Below are 21,057 nucleotides of genomic sequence, written 5' to 3'. Positions count from 1 at the left end.
TAGATCGCACCCCAAAACCAGCTGACCCTTCTCTTGGGTCATTCACCACAGGACCCCAGTCGAATCACTCACTTGCTCTCCCTCCCATTCAGGCTAAGGAGAAAAGAGGTCCAGGCTTGGCCTCGACAGCTAAAGCTATAGCCTCAACAGGCAGAAAGCAACAGGAGAAAGAGACGCAATCTACAAGAGAGTCCTCAGGAGAAAGAGAGATGGGGTTGGGGGAGGGGTAGGATCACATGCTCTGAGCTGGACCCTCTCTGTAGCCCATGGGGCAGCAAGTTCAGAGTGAGGACCATGTGTTAAGAAGCAGTGGCCCATTAAATATGGAAGCATCCTCCGGACGCCTGGGTGGCTCAGTTGTTGAGTGTCTACCTTTGGCTCAGGTCGTGATCCAGAGGTCCTGGGATCGAGTCCCACATTGGGCTCCCTGCAGGGAGCCTGCTTCTCCCTCTGCCTATGTCTCTGCCTCTCTTTCTGTGTCTCCCATGAATTAATAAAATCTTAAAAAAAAAAAATCTGGAAGCATCCTATAGGAGGTGTGCCCTCCGAGACTCCAGAGTTTTGCCCAGGTACCACAGGACTCCCCCAGGGCAAGACTTGAGCTAATCTCTCTTTCAAAATACCCCAATCAATGAAGAAGGAAGGAAGGAACACTCATGGTGGCCACAGGCAGAAAGGGTACATTTCACCTTACTCCACACAGCTCAGCTCTTCCTTCTCTAGTTGTTCAGCCAGTTGTTTGTCACATGTGTAAGACAGACACACAGAAAGGAGGGGAAGCAGCCCCACAGCTGCATGGTGACTCTACCATTGGGGCATACTTGTACTTGAAATGCTCTGGCCTCTCTTGGTGTCTTCCTGGCTAGCTCAACTCCTAGAAAAAAGTCAGTCTGAAGCTTCCCACCTGACCAATTGATTGCTCTGCCAACATAATGAAAGTCATAATCACTCCCTGTCTACTCCCACCTCCAACATCACCAAAGCATCCAGAAGCAACCAGACATCAAGCATCTCCAGCCTGGAAGCAGAAAGCCACACGTGCTCTCTAGATGGGGCAGATGAAGTTCGGGAAATCAAGAGAGTGAAAAAAAGCCCAGCAACCCCATGCTATACTTCATCAAGCCTACCTACAGTGTGAAGAGGGTCAGAGAAAGCAGAAGATGAAGAGCCTTGGCTTTAGCGCCTTCTCCAAGTGGGCAAACTCTTGCCTTCAAGATACAAGTTCTTCAGCTAGCACGCTGACAAGGCTCCCATCTCCAGGACCAGGACGTCTGAAGTGCACCAACTTTAGATGGGTCCAGTGTTTCCAACCTGCTATGAAGATCAAATACTATACCATGACCACTATTCTAGAAGCTGGATTATGGCTTTCCTATAGGAAGAAACATAGGTAGAGACTGCAGTGTGAACTGAGCAGGGCCAGAGACAAGTCTGAACACAAGAACATGGGAAAGATATAAGGGTGTGTGTGTGTGTGTGTGTGTGTGTGTGTGTGTGTGTGGTATAGGGGGAGTGCCACAGCAAAACATGATTTATAATGATTTTAGTTTCCTAAAAGTTTCTCTCCCATGACTTGAAATTCTCTTTTGCAAATGAGACTCTGATCAAGACTTTGGATATTATCACATCCCAACTGGCACCCCATCTGCCCCCTCCTTTCCTTTTCCATTCATGTTTTAAATTTGCATTGCAAACTATGAAAAAGAAAAGCTTCTGCAGAAAGCAATTTCCTGGGCCAGCAGCTCTTGGACTAATATTCCTTTTGCCATTACCATAGCTTCTGCATGCACATACTCCCCTCCCTCCTCTCTTCCCTGGCTTGCCAGCACCTTCTTTCCATCTGAGCCAAGCCAATCAGATAGGGTACTACAGATCAGGTCACAAACTACCCCCTATGAAAACACCCCAGCCTAAGAAAGGAGCTAGAACAAGTGGGCAAAGGGGCAAGGATCTTAGGTAGTCAGCTCAGTAGGGCACCCCAGAGTTGGAGGGATTTCATCTGTAGCACACAGGCATAGAACTCTTATAGGAGACAGGAAATAAAACCCCACCTTCGCAAAGGTTAAAATCTGAAACTTTGAAAGTGTCCGTTCAAGAAACTGCTAGAGAGGTGCAAGGATTAGCAGATGTCCAATCCACACAGCCAGGGGTCTTTTAGTATCAGTCTGAAGGAAGAGCAGAACACTATGGTCGACCTGCTGAGGCATTAAGCATCCTTTACTGTCATCGTATGTAGAGGCTCAAGTCAGCACAGCAAAATTCAGAGTCAACACAGACTTTCTGAGCATCTTTACAGATAGTTCCCCATATCAGTAGTTTCATATTCCATTGCTGCTGCAGATGATAGGAACTATTCTTTTTCCTGATGGTGTGAGAAAATGTCCTAGCTCTTAGGTCCCCAGCTCCTACTCCTCCCAAATGGAACTACTGTAATAATGGAACACACGGACACACAGAAACAGTCAAGGGCAGCAGGAATCCTGTTCTTGGGTCTTAAGCCCATGACCAAGTAGGCCACGTGTGACGGTTCTGAACTCAGAGAAGGAAAGAAATACAACGGACACTGTGGACTGCCAGCTGGAGAGCTCAGGGACCAGGACCTGGGTAAAAGGAAAGGCAGTGGGGGATACAGGGACACCTTTTCAAAAAATTTTGGTTTGAAATGAAAACAAGGAACAGGGCAGCCCGGGTGGCTCAGTGGTTTAGTGCTGCCTTCAGCCCAGGGCCTGATCCTGGAGACCTGGGATCAAGTCCCACATCAGGCTCCCTGCATGGAGCCTGCTTCTCCCTCTGCCTGTGTCTCTGCCTCTCTCTCTCTCTCTTTCTCTCAAGAAAAAATGAATAAAAGCTTTAAAAAAAAAAAAAAAGAAGAAGAATACAAGGAACTTAAGAATTGACTCGAAACTGAAGTACCCAAATCTGTCCCAAATGGCCCAAGAGCCACCTACTTGCAGCAGGAGGATGGGGTAATCCTTCCACTTTTGATATCACCCCCCTCAATGCACAAACATATATTATGCTACTGACCAAGGCACATCTCATCATTGTCTTCTTTACTTGGGCCCAGGACAAACCCTACCCCACCCCCCAATCTTTTTTTTTTTTTTTTAAGATTTTATTTATTTATTCATGAAAGACACAGAGAGAGAGAGAGGCAGAGACACAGGCAGAGGGAGAAGCAGGCTCCATGCAGGGAGCCTGATGTGGGACTCCATCCCCGGTCTGCAGGATCATGCCCTGGACTGAAGGTGGCGCTTAAACCACTGAGCCACCGGGGCTGCCCCCAACCCCCCAATCTACTTACAAGTATGAGCTCCATCCACCCAAGAAACTAAAAGCACAGATATTCCATGAAGATCCCTTTTTTGACTGATCTGAGTGTTACAGCTAACAGGTGGGGAAATCTTTTTTAATATATGAGTATTATCATGACAGGGCCACTGGAACGGATCAGTGCCATAAGTCAGACAGGGCTAGAAGTTTCCGCCCCACCATCAGGTTCCTCTTTAGCCTTGACAGATCAAACTCAAGCCGAAGCCGGCTCTAGAGATCAGTTCAGTGTTTGAGCCAAAGGTCTTCACAGTGAGGGACCAAAGCTGCCCTGGCTGGGCCTCTGCCGGCCCGTGTCCCAGATTAATCACCGCCAGGCGGGGCCTGGACCCTGGGCTGCAATCTGAGACCAGCAGCACCTGCACAGGGGTCGCCCCAGCTCCTCCCGCACTCCTCTCAGGCAGGACTCCAGGGCATGAGGGTGTCCACCTGTTGACTGGGCTACCTGGAACAAGAGAGCAGGACACTCAGCCATCTTGAATCCTGCAGATAAGTCACAGATGGTTTGAGTGGATTCATGGACTCAAGTGGATATGGTGATTCAAGTAGTAAAGTCAAGGCTCCAAGAGAAAGAAAATTCTGAGCCTCTGCACAGAAAGAGAGAAAGGTGCAAATTCCCCTCTCTTCACTGTCCAGCAGGGAGCTCTAGCTGGACACCAGCAGTGGGTGAACTCAGCCCTGAGGCTATGAATTAATGAGATGGTCTACGGTGTTTGGGACATGTTCTTGTCATCTGTTCATCAACAGGATGCTGACAGGGAGGACTGAGACCAGAGCAGTGATGTCTTTTCAAAACACTCTCAAGTGCTGCCAGATAGGCCAGTATGAAAGGAAGCTTAGGAATAATTCTCCCTGTGAGGTATAGAAGAGCTTCCTCTGAATGCCAGAACCTGAGAAAACAGGTCTCAAATGATCTCCTAGATCAGTAAGTTATTTCAAATGTGTGTACCCTCAGAGCCAGCAGCCACGTACAGTGTGTATATACATAGCTGTTGAAGCCAGAATGCACCTTTCGGGACCAAAGGGCCCTATTACAAGTTCTTCTCAGATGGCAATCTCTTTTATATTGTTGCTTCTCTGAGGAGACAGAGGAGGAGGAAGTATTCTCCTCTCCTCAAAAAAAAAAAAAAAAAAAAAAAAAAAAAAATCAAAAGGAAGAAGATAAGCATGAAGATCTGTATCTTAGAACCATCTGTCCCAGGCCCTAACTTGTGATAGAAGGAGCAACCACTCATGGATGTACCCTTTCCCACATGCCCTGTGGCCCTGGGGAAGGAAGGTGGGAAGGAGTCAGAGTCAGATTGAAGTGTGTGTCCCTTCAAAGAACAGAGCAAAGCCCAGGTGGGACAAGAGGAGAAAGAGCACCTTCGCGTTAGAGGGAACACCCACATCCTGACTGTTACACCCTGTACCTCCAGAGCTCTAGCTCCAGGAATTCCCTTTGAACTCCAGCTTCGACCCAGTGAGGATAGAGCCCTGGCTACAATTACACACTTGTTGGGGGGGTGGGGGGTGGAGGGGGAGGGGAGCATGTGACAGGCCATGAAAGGTCCCTGCCTATAAAACAGACTGGAAAACAAACCCTTAATTTAAATGTTAATGAAAGTGCTGTGGAGACATCAGAGGCTTCCCGGCTGCTCCAGAACAGCTACACCAGGCCCAGAATTTATGGCTCCCCTTCACCCTCCCGCCTCCCGCCTCCCTCTCTGCTTCATCACCCACTGAAGTTTAAAGAGTATGTGTGTGTGTGTGTGTGTGTGTGTGTGTGTGTATCTCCAACTAATTTTAACATTAACTCCATGCTTCCACCTGGGGATGTGGATTGCTAAATTATCTGTTGGCAGAACAGTGATCAAAGGTGGACAAACACAGGCACACTGCACACACAACGCAGAAAAGTCAGGGGCAGCTGCAGCAGGGAAAGGACATTCTTCCTGACAAGGGACGAGCAGAAACCGAGGTACAGGCCAGAACTGGGGGCAGGTGGTCGGTCCTTCCCATGTGCTAGTCCCCCAGCTGGGGACTCAACACATCATATTACCCATCTGACTGGTCGCTGTCACACTACACTGTCTAGTTCATGGTGGCTTCCCCAGGGTCTAGCACATAACAATGCTTGAGTATGGAAACAGAGAGAGAGGAAGGGAAGGAGGAAGAACTTGACAGAGACTGAGGGAAGGCAATGTTGCCCCGTTGGAAGAGGCAGGCTCTGCGGGTGCAGGACTCTGTATCTGCAGCACCCTATCTTCTGCAGCGGCTTCTGCTTCTATTTGTGGTGTTTTATTTAAGTCAGCTCTTAACAACAGAGCCAATCTTGCTGGCCAGGGAGGAAGTTGCTCCCACAGATGGGTTCCGGGCCAGCCAGGGCTGGTTGGGTCACTGGTTTTAGGCCAGCAGCTCAGCACATGAGTCTCCCTGTGCCCATCCTGCCCTGGGCAGTGGCAGAAATCCAGGGTCTTGAGGAAGTGAAACCCACCATTGTGGAAGCTCATCCCTGCTACTGATGGATACACTCACACCCACTGAAGAGGCTTGGCTTAGCCTAGGCAGCAGGCATGGCACTGAGATTCAGCAGCACCAGACTCTGTTTCGATTGCACCCCTACACTGATCCTTTTCCAATTTACAGTCATTTCAGGTTGGACCAGGAGGCCCATCTAGCATTCCAGAGCTCCTGTCTTTCTCCAGATGTCTTGCCTCCTCTTCCAACCATTCCGGCTCCCTGTCCATCCATGGTATCTTTGTGCCTCTGACTCTCTCATCCAGGAGGCTCCCTCCTGTGTGCTTGGTAGCCTGGCAAACGAGGACACCAAGCCATTCCTTGCTTAGGGAAGGTCTCCTTTCCCCAGACAGCCCCTGGAGGAAACTTCCCTCTGCTCTGGCCCTGGGAAGGCAGGACAGAGAGATAGAATTGGCCACAGGCCAAGCCACAATGTAAAGCACGACCGAGTCAGCCATCAGTGTCTTTCCTCAGGTTATCGAGGTTAGGGATCCTTTTCACAGCCCAGCTACCCATCACCAACCACAAAAAAAAACAAAACTCAGAGGCACAACCTTTACTTTTGACTCATTTTCCCCTAAAAGCTCAGGGTTATGAAGTCCAGGGCCAAAGGAACACTAAGCCACTGGGAACCAAAAGAATCCACACTGAAAGTTGGCTGTCTCTTTTTCCAATCTTTCAAACCTCTCAGAGAAAACTCCAGATGCAATTACCTTTCACTAAAGAAAGGTGTATTTCAACAGGCTGGTGAATATGCGTTTACCACACACACAACACAAAGTAAACCCTGTAGCCACTGAAACAAACACCCTGCTCTCCCCAGAAGCCCACCCCCTCCCTGAACAGTACACAGTGATTGCTCTCCTTCCAGACTCTCCCTCACCTCTGGGAGAAATGAAGCAAGCAGGGGCAGCTCCTCCATCAAAACCCCCCAGAGGCCATAACTCACTTTGCAAATTTGAATCGGTACATTTCATGCAGACTTGGACTATTCCCCCAAAAAACAAACAGGCCACCACAGTGAGCAAAGTCACACAAAATTATATTGTATATTTAATAACACAGCTAAGTCAATTTTCTACACCTATACCACTCATATATTTCCCTAATGACAGAAACAAGAGAGAAGGGATTAAAACCCAAGTGTCCTGGGAAGCCTTCCTGACCACACTCACTCACACGATAGCAAGTGTTGTTCAGAGATGGGGAAAGAAGTATGCTGAGCATCACCTTGGTTCCTGCAGGGCCATAAATATGGTATCTGTGGAGGAAGGAGGAGTTGTGGGCTCCTCACTCTTCCCTTAGCAGGAAAACAGGGTAAGTGGGTCTCTGGAATCATTTTGCCCCCCATGGCCCCACAGCTGGTTTGGTGCACTCCCCCACTCCCCTGCAAACCAAAGATCAAAGAGCATTCATGCTCCTAGGATGGTGCAAGCACTCACAGCCGCCTGAGTGAGTCCTGGCACCAAGGATGTAGTGCCCTCTCCCCAAGCCTCCAGCTCTACTTGGTCCTCTAGGAGAGAATGTTCCTCAGTCCCCAGAAGCCTTTTAAGAGCCACAGCTACTGTCCAACATGCTGGTGGACAAAGGCAGAGCAATGACCTAGGGCCTGCCTCGTGGTCGTCCCTCAGCACATAGGACGAGGCCGTAGGCTAGAGACCTGAGCATGAACTGCTACCTCTTCTGCCCCATGCCACGTAGGCCCTATATCAGTCTTCCCTGAGCCTCAATATCTCTCTCTGCTGAGGAGGGCTGTGGCAGTGACACCCCCTTCCCCCTCAGCCAGACATTGGCTGAGTTTCGGGCACTCAGTATCACCTGGCAGCCATTATAGTTATGTGCCCTTTTACCCCACCACCAGGTAAAATCCTCACAGGAGCTGACATACACCAAGGGTTTGGTCAATAGGCAGGGGCAGTGAGGAGGAAGGGAGGGAAGGAGGGATGCAAATTCCAAAGGAAGGAAGGAATCCTTAGCCATTCTGTATTTCCTCACTCTTGAGTAATTGCTAAATTTATTCAGCTGGAAATAATTTTTATTTTATTTTATTTTAAATATTTTATTTGTTTATTCATGAGAGACACAGAAAGAGAGGCAGAGACACAGGTAGAGGGAGAAGCAGGCTCCCCATGGGGAGCCTGATGTTGGACTTGATCCCAGGACCCCAGGATTATGCCCTGAGCCAAAGGCAAATGCTCAACCACTGAGCCACTCAGGCATCCCTGGAAATAATTTTTAAATAGCAATAGAACTTACTGCACATTTTAAAAAATTCTACTTTTCTGTGTTGCTCATGGAAAAGTGCTTGGAATTCAGTGTGACCTCAGGAGGTTGTAGATGAGCTACACAAGCACACTTGGACATATCCCCTTATGTCCCAGGTAAGCCTCCCACAGTTCCCCTCTCTCCTACCTCAGCCTGCCCTTCTTGCTCTCATCCGACAGCTCCAGGCTGGGCCTCCTCTATAGGGGGCTTCACCTATAAGTCAGGAATCTTAAAAACAGAATTACTGGTGCCGGGGCAAGAAGACAGGGAGGAGGGCACACAAGAGGTAAAGAGAAGGTCCTTGCCTGGACCTACTGGTTTTCCTTCTGTGGTTTCAAGTACCTAGACCCAGCTCTAAGCATGTATCTGATATTAAATATCACCCTCCACAGCTGTTTACCAATCAAGAACTCAAGGTCACGGGAGGAAGGAAAGGTGATATTTGGACACAGGATGGAATCCCAGCTTTCTCTCAGTCTTGAGCACCTCAAATAAAGCCCGAGGCTTGAGGTTTCATGTTTCCTACTACAAGTGTCTAAGCACACACCTAAGGAAAGAAGGCAGCAAAGCCCCAGCATCATAGATAAACACAATGCCTAGCTCTGACAAACTGTTTTCTTTTTTTTTTTTTTAAAGATTTTATTTATTTATTCATGGCAGACACAGAGAGAGAGAGAGGCAGACACAGGCAGAGGGAGAAGCAGGCTCCATGCACGGGGAGCCCTATGTGGGACTCGATCCTGGGTCTCCAGGATCACACCCCGGGCTGAAGATGGCGCTAAACCACTGAGCCACCAGGGCTGCCCTGACAAACTGTTTTCAATAGAAGAAAGAGATTAATTGAGAAAAGGGATATGGCAGGTCTCCTATCCATTCAGGTTCCTTCTAAAGGTATGAGGGAGGGACACCTGGGTGGCTCAGCAGTTGAGCATCTGCCTTTGGCTCAGGATGTGGTGCTGGAGCCCCAGGATCAAGTCCTACATTAGACTCCCTGCATGGAGCCTGCTTTTCACCCTGCCTAGGTGTCTGCCTCTCTCTTTCTCTCTCTCATGAATAAATAAATAAAATCTTTTAAAAAAATAAATAAATAAAGGTATGAGGGAACAGTGAGAGGCTGGGAAGTCATCACGTCAACCAGGAATACCAGCCCCAGAGGGTAGCTGCTGCTCCACTGCCCCTCCCGTTCTCTGTCAGGGGGTCCCAGTCACATACCATTAGTGACCACGCACACCCTGATGCCTGGACTCGACAGGGAAGGTGGCAGGGAGGGGAACAGAAGACAGCCAGCAAGGGCAGGAACACTCAAGGTGGTGGAAGGGACAGAGATTCCTGCTGAGGGTCCCCCACCTCAAGAAGATGCTGAGGAGGTGTAACTCCAGGAGGGCCAGGAGAAGCCCCCAGCCAAGCTAGAGACAGGAGAGCAATGAAAGCCTCTGAACAAATGCTATCCCGGAGAGGAGAGATTCTGGTTGACACGATGAGCTAGCCCTTTTAGCATTACCGAGTACTTTCTTATTATTTCAGGTCATCTTCATAATCATCTAGTAAGGTCTAGAAAGGAAACAGTCTCAGAGAAGGGAATGACTCACCTAAGACCACTTGGCTGGTGGTGGCAAAGCAGAACCCTGTGTTTCAGAACAAACCATGAGGCTAGGAGGCAGGGCTTCCCCAGATTGGGAAAATGGAAGCGTTCATTGAAAGGTTCAAATTCATGGACACGGAGAAGAAATGGGTCTAACAATGGGACAACACAGCCCTAGTCCAGTACACTTCAGGGTAAGAGAAAATGGGGTGGGGTGGGGGAGAGAACAGCAGCATAGCCCCAGCCATCTAGTAAAGCCAGCATCCCACGTGCAAACTATTTTGAGTCCACAACACCATATGTCGAGCTAGGAAAAAGGTCATCTTGAACAACTGTGGTTTGGGAGCTGAACAACCAGTCAACAGTGAGTGAAAGACTCAGCCTAGGGCCAAGGAAGTACACCAAGAGGACAAGAAGACTCTGAAGGGGAATGAGAAGAAAACAGAAGACCCGGGATTTCCCCAAAGATGAGACAGATCAAGGACTTAGCAAAGGGTCTGGCACAGGGCACATGACTAATGCATGCTAGCATCTAGTTGTGTGGCCATTGTTGACTAGTACTGGTACTGGCATAAAGCTAGGCCCTTCCTCAAAGCCAGTCTGCAAGCTATGGGCAAAACAAAACACAGCTTACTATGTTCTAAAATGCTTCTTAATGACAAAGCAGACTCTGACCTCAACCTCTTTTACTGAAACTATCATCAACAGTTGTCATGCTCTATGCTGCTAAGGGGTAGCTTAACACATTCCAGAGAAGTGGCAGGAGTAGAGGTCCAAGGGACAGGGTGCTAGTTGAGCCTGGCCGTGTTCTTTGGCCTAAATCTCCAGCCCTGAAGAGCTGTACTCTACCACCAGCGCTACTCTAGTCCACTCTAGTCTCCTGAAGCCAGCAGAAGTCCATAGGACGGTCACCAGCCCATCTGCCACCTCCCACGGGCTATCCTGCCTTCCTTCAATCCTTACATACATCCAGCCCACAGATCCCCAAGCCTGGCCAACTGGCTTTAAAAGGGGCAGCAATGGAAAAACACCACAGAGGGACAGTGCCCAATGGCTCTGTTTTCCACTCTCCGCTCCCACACACTTAGGGCCTCTCTACTCCCTGCTGGTCTTTCCTTCCCTCTTTCCTAGGATTGCTAGAATGATTTGTTCTGAACAGCGACAGGTTTATAGGTTAGCCGACACCTCCACTCTGTGGAATTTTAATTAACTTCTCCCATCGTCAATATGTTAAGGAACGGGGTCTCCATTCTCTGGGGTCAGCAATGTGTTTCAGGTCCTGCTATATCAGCCGTCAAATTGAAGAATTAATGACGTGGCTAATCGGCTCTAATTCTTTAGAAAGAAAAAAATTTGAAAGGGAGTTGTACAAGGGGGCAGGAGGAGGGGTGCAGGCTCCATAGAGTGAGAAGGAGGCTGAAGGGGGTCTTGTGGGGGAAGGCAGGGGGGAATCAACTCTCTCGTAAAACTAGTGACTGACTTAAGCCCCGTGTTGGAGGGTGGCAGCCCTACAGCTTTGCCGTTGATCACTTGGGTGAGGAGTGAGGGGTGAAGGAAGTGAGGGAAGACCCTAGAAAAACAAACACTGACAGCAGGTGCAGGAGAGAGTCTATGTACCCTGCTGGGGATGAGAGAGGCTCTGCCTTAGTATAAGAAAGCCTAGAAAGCTGAAGTCAGAAAGCAAAGCTCACTCATTTACAGGGAAGGCTCAAGAATAACAGGTCAAAGGGTAAGGTAAAGCTACCATAAAAAATTTGGCACTTCTGATACAATTATCAATCCAGCCAACATACATGTCTTTGGATGAGGGCTCAATTGGACACAGGCCCCATGTCTCTCCTGATGACTCAACTCTGTAAGGGATACTCCAAAAGACATTTTCCAAGGGGAACAAAACACAGATATGTGTTGTGAGAGCAGGTTGGCTCTCCCAACAGGAGTGCTAACAGGCCTCTGCTTTGGAAGCAACTCCAGAAGGCATATGCTCCAGAAGGGGCACTCTTATAACCAGCTTGATTCACTGACATCTTAACAGTATCTTTTCCTTCACATTTCTGGGGTAGATGCCTAGGAAGTCAGCCCCCACCTCATGCATATATGAAGTGAACCACAGACCTCAAGACTCTGAAGGATTTTCAAAATCTCCAGAAGACAGGCTCAAAGCAACCTAGAATATACAGGTGGAAGATTTTCTCACCCACCCAACCTCATGAAATAAAAGCATTATTATACAGGACAAAACCATATCCAAAAGTGTCTCCCTTACCTGAGTAATGGGCTGATAGCAATGGACCACACTCGGTCTTCAGTTTGGATGGTGTGTAAGCACTGCCCCAGCCGACCTGAGGCCAAAGGCCACACCTGGAAACAGAAGAGATGCTCTCCTTAATACTGCCTGAAATGGGGATGTGGGGTGAGTGTCGAGAGTGGGGGGTGGTGGTGGAGACTTCTTTTCTTTCTGTCTTGTATATGCTGAGCTCAGAATATGAGCAGAGGAGCCTCCCCAGCCTCTGGCTAACCTACCTGACTCCCAGTCCAAACCACCCTCTTAACGTCCACCTGAGAGCCCTTCTTCACCACCCAATTTTATACCAGGGAATCCGAAGCTCCACACTCTTCAGCTATGACTTGACTAAGCAGGGTGAGTGGGTGGAGCTCGCCTCTCTTGTGGCTGGGGTTTTTCCTTTTTCCTGTCTTTCACCCAGATTTTCCTTCGGGAGGTTGGGAGGAAGAGGAAGATCAAGGCACAGTATGGGGGAACAAAGACAGAACTAGAGCAGAATTAAGAGAGAGAAGTAAAAAGAAAGATACAAAGGAAGGAAAGAATGGAAGAAGAAGAGAGGCTTCAAAGCACAAAGGTGATGTGTTGTTGTTTGTTTGTTGATAATGCCCAGGATCCAGCGCTATTCATGTCAGCAGGGAATTTAGCACCTAGTGTCACCAAAAGTAGCAGAAAAGCTTAACTCTTTTAAGCTTCCATATCTCCTACAGGTTAAAAATATTGCTTGGAGCACGTTATCTGGTCCCTATCAGTCAGGAATGTACATTAGCAGCCACTCTGGGCTTAGCTCTAATCAACACTCAGGGAGCCCTCAGCGGCCAGTGCATTTAGAAATCTCCATTAAGCACATGGCCCCCCTCACCTCACCCAACCCCAGATGACACACTCGGGGAAATAAGCCTCTAACCAAACAGAAAGGAAGCCTCAAATGTACAGGGCTGTCCTAGACAGCAGCCAAGGAGGGATTCTAAGGCTGCCAGATGGATCACTGACCTCTCAAGGTCCCTGCAGTGCTATAAGGGGAACACACAAAAGCCAGGCAGGACCTTAGATGGAAGAACTTTCAGGAAACACTCCTTGAGTTTAAGGGGCAGGTGATGGAGTGGGGGTGGTCTTGCCTTCTTAGGGTCACATGACATCTCTTCCCTATAAAAGGAAAAAGTGTTTTAAGATTTTGTGTTATGCATGACAGGGGGAGGAGGGCATGAGTTACTTCCAACATAGAGAAAAGGAAAAGTCAACCTAACAAGAAGATCCTGAACAAGAAAAGGCAGAAAACAAAGGTAAATACCACAGCTTCCCTGGAGTGCCCTGATTCTGGCTTACTCTTCTGTATCTACAGCCAGGCCACTTTGCTAGTAACTAGATGTACTTCTAATGTCTTCTTTCAGACATTCCCAGCCTGGAAGAGAGGTTTGCCTTTTCTGACATGCCAACTCCCTAGCAGGTCGGAGGGTGAGGAGACACTAAGGATTACAAAATCTATGGTACCAACCCCAGTCCTGAACTCATCAACAACCCCAATCACAGCCTGCAAATCACAGGCTAAGGTTCCTGGTGTCCGGGAGTGGCTCAGAAGGCTTGCTGCCAATGCTGAGCATGATGTTGGGAAAGTGGCCCTCCTGTCCTGCCCCAGCAGCACACCATCCACCAGAAACCTGAGGGTTGTGACACCTGAGGGATAGGAGTTGACAACAATATGTTGATCACACCTTTACCCTCAGTGGTCAGATCCAAAAAAACCCATCCCTGGAAAAGATATAACTCAGCAGAAATGGACATTTATATAGTCCTTTCAAAAAGCAGTTGATGACATATAACAAGACCTTTAAAACCACCAAAGCCTTACGCCCAGTAAGTATTGCTGAGACTCTACCCTAAGATAAAAATTCTAAAATAAAGAAAAGCCTGTATGGTAAGTAAGTAAGTAAATACATACATACATACATACATACATACATAAATAAATAAATAAATATATCCCCTACAGCTGACGGTTGCAGGAAGAACAGGTGTGGGCTTTGGAATCAGACACATTTGGGTTTGAACCCAGTTGTGATTTATTATCTCTGATCTCAGGGATATTTCAGGGCTTCTTAGCCTCAGTTTATTCATGTGTACAACAGGAAATAATACCTCTCTTTAGAGGGCTGCAGAAATGCCAAGCACCTAACATGGCAGCACAGCATTTGGCAGGTATTAGGCATTCAATAACAGTGGTTCTTCTTGCTTATTGTGCCATTAAAGATGACACTTACAAATAATTTGTAATAATAATAGAAAACCTTATAAAGTAGATACAGTTGGGTATATTGGGTATGCAAAGTATATTATGAGCATAATTATGTGGGGAAACAATTCTCCTAGAGAAAAGGAGAAAATGAACAAATGTAAAGTGCTTTTAGCATCATTCCTGGCTACTTGTATACAAATAAGCAAGTCTCTGCATTGAAAAATAACTAAAAGAAGGAAAAACCAACAAGTTCAAATGTTCCCTCCTTCATAAAGTCTCCCCTTTCAAGCCAGATGTGATCTCTCCACCCTCTGAACTTTCTGGCCCTCTCCCTATAGCCTTACACTTCACAGTCCTGGCCACTTCCGATCAGCTTCAGAGCCACTGCATGCATGTCTCAGCTTGCCTGAAGAAGAAAAGCTATCTTTTCCTCACCTTTGAAGAGCCCTCGTGCCGTGTACACTTATGTCTTGCATACAGTAGGCACTTTTAAGTGAATGGAAGAACAGAGAAATAAAGAGATAATGAAAGAATGGTCAGGACCAGCCCAGGCCCACTGAGAACACTCCTACATTCCTATCACATCACAGGATGGAGCTGGCCTCACCAAAGCCCAGAGGGGCAATCCAAACTAAGTCAGGGTAAGTTTGAAAGTAGGGGTGGGGAGGAGGGAGGAAGAAGGTTCCCTGAGCAGTCTCTAACTCTGGAAGTCTTATGGAGAAAACATTTTCGTTCCTTTCACCCCACTAAAACAAATCACTTTCCTAAAACGCAGTACGTATTTAGGGGAACTCCCAACAAACAGGCTAGAGATGTTTCCAGGCAAACATGACTAAGTTCTCACGTAGGCTGGGGTGTATCAGAAGCCTACAGAAGCAGCTGTGGAGCTGCAGAAGCCGCTGACAAGAAATGGAGGGCTGGTTATAGAAGACCAGTGGATGGGTAATGCGAAAACAGGTCAGGAAGATAAAGGCAGCTGGAGGCAGAGGCAGTGACACAGAGGGAGCAGAAGCAGCACCCAGAAATCTGCAAAGATGAGTTGGCCTGGAGGTCAATGGGGAGCCCCAGAATAGCAGGCCAGCTTTCTAGAGTTGAAGAGCCGGAGTGGGGAAGAATTCTTTCACTGACTTCAAAGAAATCCTCAAAAGGAACCGGATGTGCTGTGGTGATAATTTTGGAATTAGAAAGTACCTACTTTAATGCTAAAAAAAAAAAAAAAAAAAAAAACTGAGTCCACCAAATAGGGTTGAGTCAGGACTTAAAACATGAAACTAACCCAATATCTCAAATAAAATCGCTATCCTTTGAATGTAAGCAGCCCATCCCCTTGAACGGCTACGTGTGGTCACAAAGCTTAGTCCGTATGCTGCTCTGGGTGTCAGACCACAGAGAACAGGAGAGAAGAAAGACATATCACTGAAAAGGAGGGGCGGTGGAGGAGGGACTTGCAGCCATGACAGGAAGATGCCAGAAGAGATGGGAATATTTAGGTCACACAATCCAAAATGATTTCTAACCCAAACTGGTTTCTGAGCAGTACAGTGGGTTAAGGCCAGTCTCTTTGCAAGGAATAGTATGAAGACAGTGACCAATCAGAAACCTGAAGTTATAGGGTGGGGGAAACAGGCAATAGGAAATTCAGTTTCTGAGTTGGTTCAAAAGTGTTTCTGGATTTCTCTCTGGCCTCCTGTGATGCTGTGCATGTCTCTCAGACAGAACACAAAGTGTAAGGGGAGAAAAGACAAAAGGGAGGAGAAACTTCCATAAGTAGAAGGTAACATATATATAGCCCTTCTTTTTATATAAATTGGTGGCATTTTTCTATGAAGGAGTAATCACTGAAGGGTACATGGAAGCAGAAAAGTTAGTGAGTAAAAACTGCAACTTCCCTCACCTGAGACCCTCCCCAGGTATCCTAGAGGCTCATTTGCTGACACCAACAGGCATTTTATTCCTGGTGACACTATGGAGTTTCCCATACTATGGGCCTCCTGCACCTCAACCAAATTGTCAGCAAGGTTCCCATGGCAGCCCCAAAGGACCAGGTGTGTGCAGGCCCTGTCCAAGGCTGCCGAACACAGAGATAGAGAAAGACATTCTTCTCTGTCTCGAGGGTGGAGGCCTGTTGGACTCAAATGTGGGTGAGCAGAGTCCATAAAGCAGGGGTCACAGTGCTCATCGGCTTCACTCTGTTTTGCCTTGGCAGGCGACGGACTATAGACCAGGCAGTTTGGCAATGATGCACCCAAAAACGCCCTTCTCTCCTCATCATTCTACTGCTTACTGACCACATCACTCTCCAGAGAAGCAGTAAAAACACATTTTAATTATCAGCCTGATTGCTTATAAACAAGGTGGTGAAAAATTAACCTCCCTAAACAGAGAGCAAGCAAAAGGAGGGAGATTTTAAAATAAAATATTGGGGTCAGAACTCAACCCACAAACTTGAGGAAATTCAGCACAGGGAGGAAAAGCTGGCCAGGCCCTCTGTTTTTGAGTTCACGCCACATTTCAAGTGAGTGGCAAGCTTCCCAGCCACTGTCCACTCCTTTCTCAGGCCAGCTGGCAGGGACATGGCCTGGCATAGCAAGCTGCATGCCAGAGGCACATAAGTAAGTCCTTTATCATGTCGCCCCCCCGCCCCCACCCAATGCCCTCAGCCAATCCCAAGACTCAAGGCCCTATCCACCCTCTCCTACCCCACTCCCTATAGACAGGAGGGAATAACCGTACATAAGGGGGAGACCACTCACCTTGGCCGTCCTGTCCCTGGAGCCACTCACAATGATGCCCCCTCTACAATCCACACAGTTCACCTCCTGTTCATGAGCCGAGTACTTGACCGTGAAGGTGCTATGGATCTTATGAACGCCAATCTTCCCATCTCTAGGAGAGAAATAGGGAGCCCACCCCCAGTAGCCAATTATTCTGTCAGAAGAGAACAAGGCTACAAAGCAGCCTGAGTCTTCAATGATGTCCAAATTTGCTGTTTTAGGCAATTCAGCTCAACAAGGCGCTGAGCTCTCAGATACCTCTACTTCTTCAGTACACTTGAGGCTGAACAAACGGAGAGACATAAGAAATTCCCCCTGTGAGAGTATCAAAACCAGCTTCACTTTTCATTAAGGGCTCTGTTTTCCTTCTCCAGTTAACCCTATTAAGTGCCTTTGCTAAATCTCTCTGCTTCAAATGGAAAAACAAAAACAAAAAACACCACTCCCTCTTCTTAGGGTCTCCCTCCTCATCCCTGTGGAGTTGAGAGAGAGAAGTCAGAGGCAGGCAAGCAGAAATTCCCCGAAGAATGTAAGGAAGAAGCAGCCTGAAGCACTTACCCTCCTGCACTGATAATATGTGAGTTGGCCAGCACGAAGCGGCAGACGTCCTCATCATGCCCAGCAAAGACTCCCAGGGGCCGACGGTTCAAGCTGGCACCATGCGGGCGGAACTGATAGGCCAGGATGAAATTAGCCTGGGATATGTACAGAGAATCACCTTCCAGCTGCATCCAGGGCATCTGACTAAAGAGATGTAAAACACAATTTAAGGATCATCAAGATACAGCATGAAAACCCAACTCCAGTCTTTGGAGAGGCCGACTGATCCCCCAACTTAGTGAGGGCAACCTGCATGGCTATGCCTTTACCTCCCTCCTCTCCTTCAAAATTACCTACTCTTAGGCTACCCTCAGAAAACTAGAGAGTTGAGCTTTATGGTAACCTAGTCTTTGGATTTTCTAAAGGGGAGTTAGAACTAGAAGAACAATAAAATATCACTTTTAATTAGAGAGTGCTTAAGACCTGAATTACTGGCATAGACTTCTTGTAGGTAAACAGAACTCGGGCGAATTCAATGACTGCAGCACAGAGAGGGTTAAAAAGAAATCTTCCACCTAGATGAAGTGATTGTCTTTCATTCTGCATCTTCCATGATTTGAAGTGTTAAGTGATAAGTTGTGAGGTTCCAAGGCTCCCACACATACCTCTTCCCCAAAGGAGCAGATGGAGAAAAGAGAAGAGTGAACCTCAAGAAGCCCCATTCCGTAATCCTGCTAGAGCAAAGGGGTCATTTGCAAGTGAAAGGAAGAAGGCCATTTAGGAAAGGATGCTAATGTCCTGGATAGTTATCTAGATCCTCACAGGGGATACCTGCATTATATTATAGGGTATATGGGGGCAGTGGGAAAGCACAACTCTGCAGCAGTCCTCTACAGTGTGGGGACTCCAGAGAAATAGTCAGCTCTCCTAAGCAGCTGATAAGAGAAATCCGCAAATAGTTAAAGATTCCCTCTATAGTCTGGCAGGAGGAAGAAAGCTTAGAAGACACAGGCCAGGGCAGCCCCAGTGGCCCAGTGGTTTAGCCACCTTCAGCCTGGGGTGTGATCCTGGAGTGTGATCCTGGAGTCCCGGGATGGAGTCCCATGTCAGGCTCCCTGCATGGAGGCTGCTTCTCCCTCTGCCTGTGTCTCTGCCTCTCTCTCTCTCTCTCTCTCTGTGTCTGTCATGAATAAATAAATAAAATCTTAAAAAAAAAAAAAAAGAAGACATAGGCCAGTCCTGCAGCACAGAGTGAGCCTTAAGAAGACTCTCCCAGGGGCGCCAGGTGGCTCAGTCGGTTAAGTGACCAACTCAGGTCATGATCTCAGGGTCATGAGACAGGCTCCGCTCAGTGTGAAGTCTACTTGTCCTTTCCCCTCTGCTCCTCCCCCCGACCGCCACCATAGTGTCTCTCTCTCTCTCTCTCTCTCACACACACACACACACACACACACAAATTAATAAATAAAATGGAATGGAAAGGAGAAGAAGAAGGGAAAGGGGAAGGGGGAAGGGGGAGGGGAAAGGGGGAGGGAAGAGAAGGAGGCTCTGCCAGAGCCGGGCTCTCTGGTGGGGACTAAGCCCCTTGCCCAAGGTAGACATCCCAGCAGACATGTCCTACTCTATGCAGGAGTTCTGGAGCTACCAGATCCCAAGCAAAGCAAAGGGACAGCTGATTCATCCACATTAACAGAGACACCATCTCCTGCTGCCAAGCCTGTCTGAGCAAACTGGGCTGTGTTTCTTCTCCAGACTCCTTAATACAAGCGTCATGGGAATGTGGAAAAGTTCTGCAAATTGACTTGACGGGCCATTAAATGCAGCTTAGACCTTGTAGTAGCTGAGTTTCTGCTCAGGAGGTTTTAACAAGGGGTGTGCATACATTCTATAGAACATGTATAGAGCGTATGTATATAGATGCCTACATTCTCACTCATTATGCACTTCCCTCTTCAACATCCCCTTGCACAGTTTGTGGCACACTCAAGTGGGGAGTGAGCAGAAGAGGTTGGAATGCATGTGTTTAGAGCCATCTGGTAAACAGCCATTTGCCTAGGACAAGAAACCAGGTTCATGCCAGGTGAACAGTGGAGAATCCCAGGGCAGCCTGGTAACTGCTTTGTGTGTTTATTTGCCAAACTGCTTTGAAACCATCCCCAAAAAAGATGTCAGGGACAAAACCTTGATAGAAAAACAAACTCTAAAAAAAAGAAAAGAAAAACAAACTCTACTTTCCGGTATTAAAAGGCAAAAGTAGGAAGCAGAGGGTAAAGTTTTTCACCATAAAAACCCATCTTTCTCCCTAGTCATTTCTTTACCATCACCACCACTGACACCACCAATACTCCCGCATAATTCACAGCAACCATCACCTGTAAAAGCAGTGGAAAACTAGACACAGCAAGAGAGATAGGGCTGTCAGATGGAGAAGCCTGTCTGTGCAGGTTACCCTGGAATAAGGTTGGGAACTATGAAGTTCCCTAACCATTCTGACCAATCAACAAGGAGCACTTTTTTGGTAGGGAGTTGAAGACAACTATGAAATAATGTAGCATCAGTGAGGTATACAATTTGTGGCATTAGCAGTCCAAAGCCACTGTCTAAATTTCCTAGTAGTTCTGAGCTTTACCTCCTGTAATATCTATAGCTAAACCTTTAGGTCCTATTTTTGCCTTCTTAATAAAGCTGGGCAGAAGGCTAATGGACACCAGGAGTGAAGGCATAACTCCGTAGAGTAGATTTAAAGAAAAATAACTGAAGAACAAGATGGGTTGAAATGCTGGCTTCATTTATTTCTTTTGCTGAGGTATATTAACAATGGTTACCTCTAAATGGTAGCATTATAAGGAAGTTTTATTTTCTTCTTTAAACTTTTTATTTTTTCAAATCCTTACTATAAACATTTGTTATTTTTCTAATCATAAAAATGTGGAATTTATTATAATAAAATATATTTTTTGGTAATTTTTACAAGTTAAAAAAAAAAAAGCTGTCCCTTTGATGCCCCCTTTGTGATGTCTAAAGGATCACCAGCGCCACACCACTCAAGACAAGGCACATTTACACTCTAGCTAGGACCAGAATTTTTTTCCCAGCACGCTTTTCTGTCCCAGGTAGCTTTAAAAGAGTCAAGAAGCTACTTACCTGCATCTCCACTTTAGCAGAATCCCCTCTCGGCAGCGCCCCAACTTCCAGTTCTGAGATACCTTCACCCGTTCCTTCACGGGGACACTGGCCATCCTGTATCCAGACAGAACAGATAATCCAGTCACAACTCAGGCCAGCCAGAGAAAATTTCATAGGTTTATGAGTCAGAACTCAGGAGTATCTAGAATATATCTAGATTAAGTGATGGGGTTAGGACATCAGAAAGGAATAACTTTCTCTCTCCATACTAGGACCACCAAGAAAGCCAAGGAGAACAGCATGCCTATTACAAAATGTCTACAGCGATGCCAAAGCAATCTAATGGAGACAGGATAACAGGGGGTTGGGACCACTGGCTATCCATAAGGGAAAAAAATGAACTCTGACTCCAGCCTCACACCAAACA

At 47.3% G+C, this 21,057-nt stretch overlaps 1 protein-coding gene across 2 annotated transcripts in view; it reads right to left on the bottom strand.

Annotated features, from left to right (window-relative positions):
* Positions 1-21,057, bottom strand: part of FBXW4 (F-box and WD repeat domain containing 4) — a 116,860-nt gene that overhangs the window by 41,308 nt on the left and 54,495 nt on the right. For both annotated transcript variants that reach the window (XM_077877904.1, XM_077877903.1), the window contains exons 2-5: positions 20,649-20,744; positions 17,523-17,708; positions 16,944-17,076; positions 11,943-12,037 (exon numbers count right to left, since the gene is read on the bottom strand). In XM_077877904.1, the coding sequence (XP_077734030.1) occupies positions 11,943-12,037; positions 16,944-17,076; positions 17,523-17,708; positions 20,649-20,743 (509 nt within the window). In that variant the 5' untranslated portion in view covers position 20,744. The remainder of the gene's footprint in view (positions 1-11,942; positions 12,038-16,943; positions 17,077-17,522; positions 17,709-20,648; positions 20,745-21,057) is intronic.

Source organism: Canis aureus, chromosome 29 (assembly GCF_053574225.1).
Source record: "Canis aureus isolate CA01 chromosome 29, VMU_Caureus_v.1.0, whole genome shotgun sequence".
NCBI classification, from domain to species: domain Eukaryota; kingdom Metazoa; phylum Chordata; class Mammalia; order Carnivora; family Canidae; genus Canis; species Canis aureus.
The sequence above is the reverse complement of the archived record's forward strand: the minus strand, read 5'-3'. Positions and strand labels throughout refer to the sequence as shown.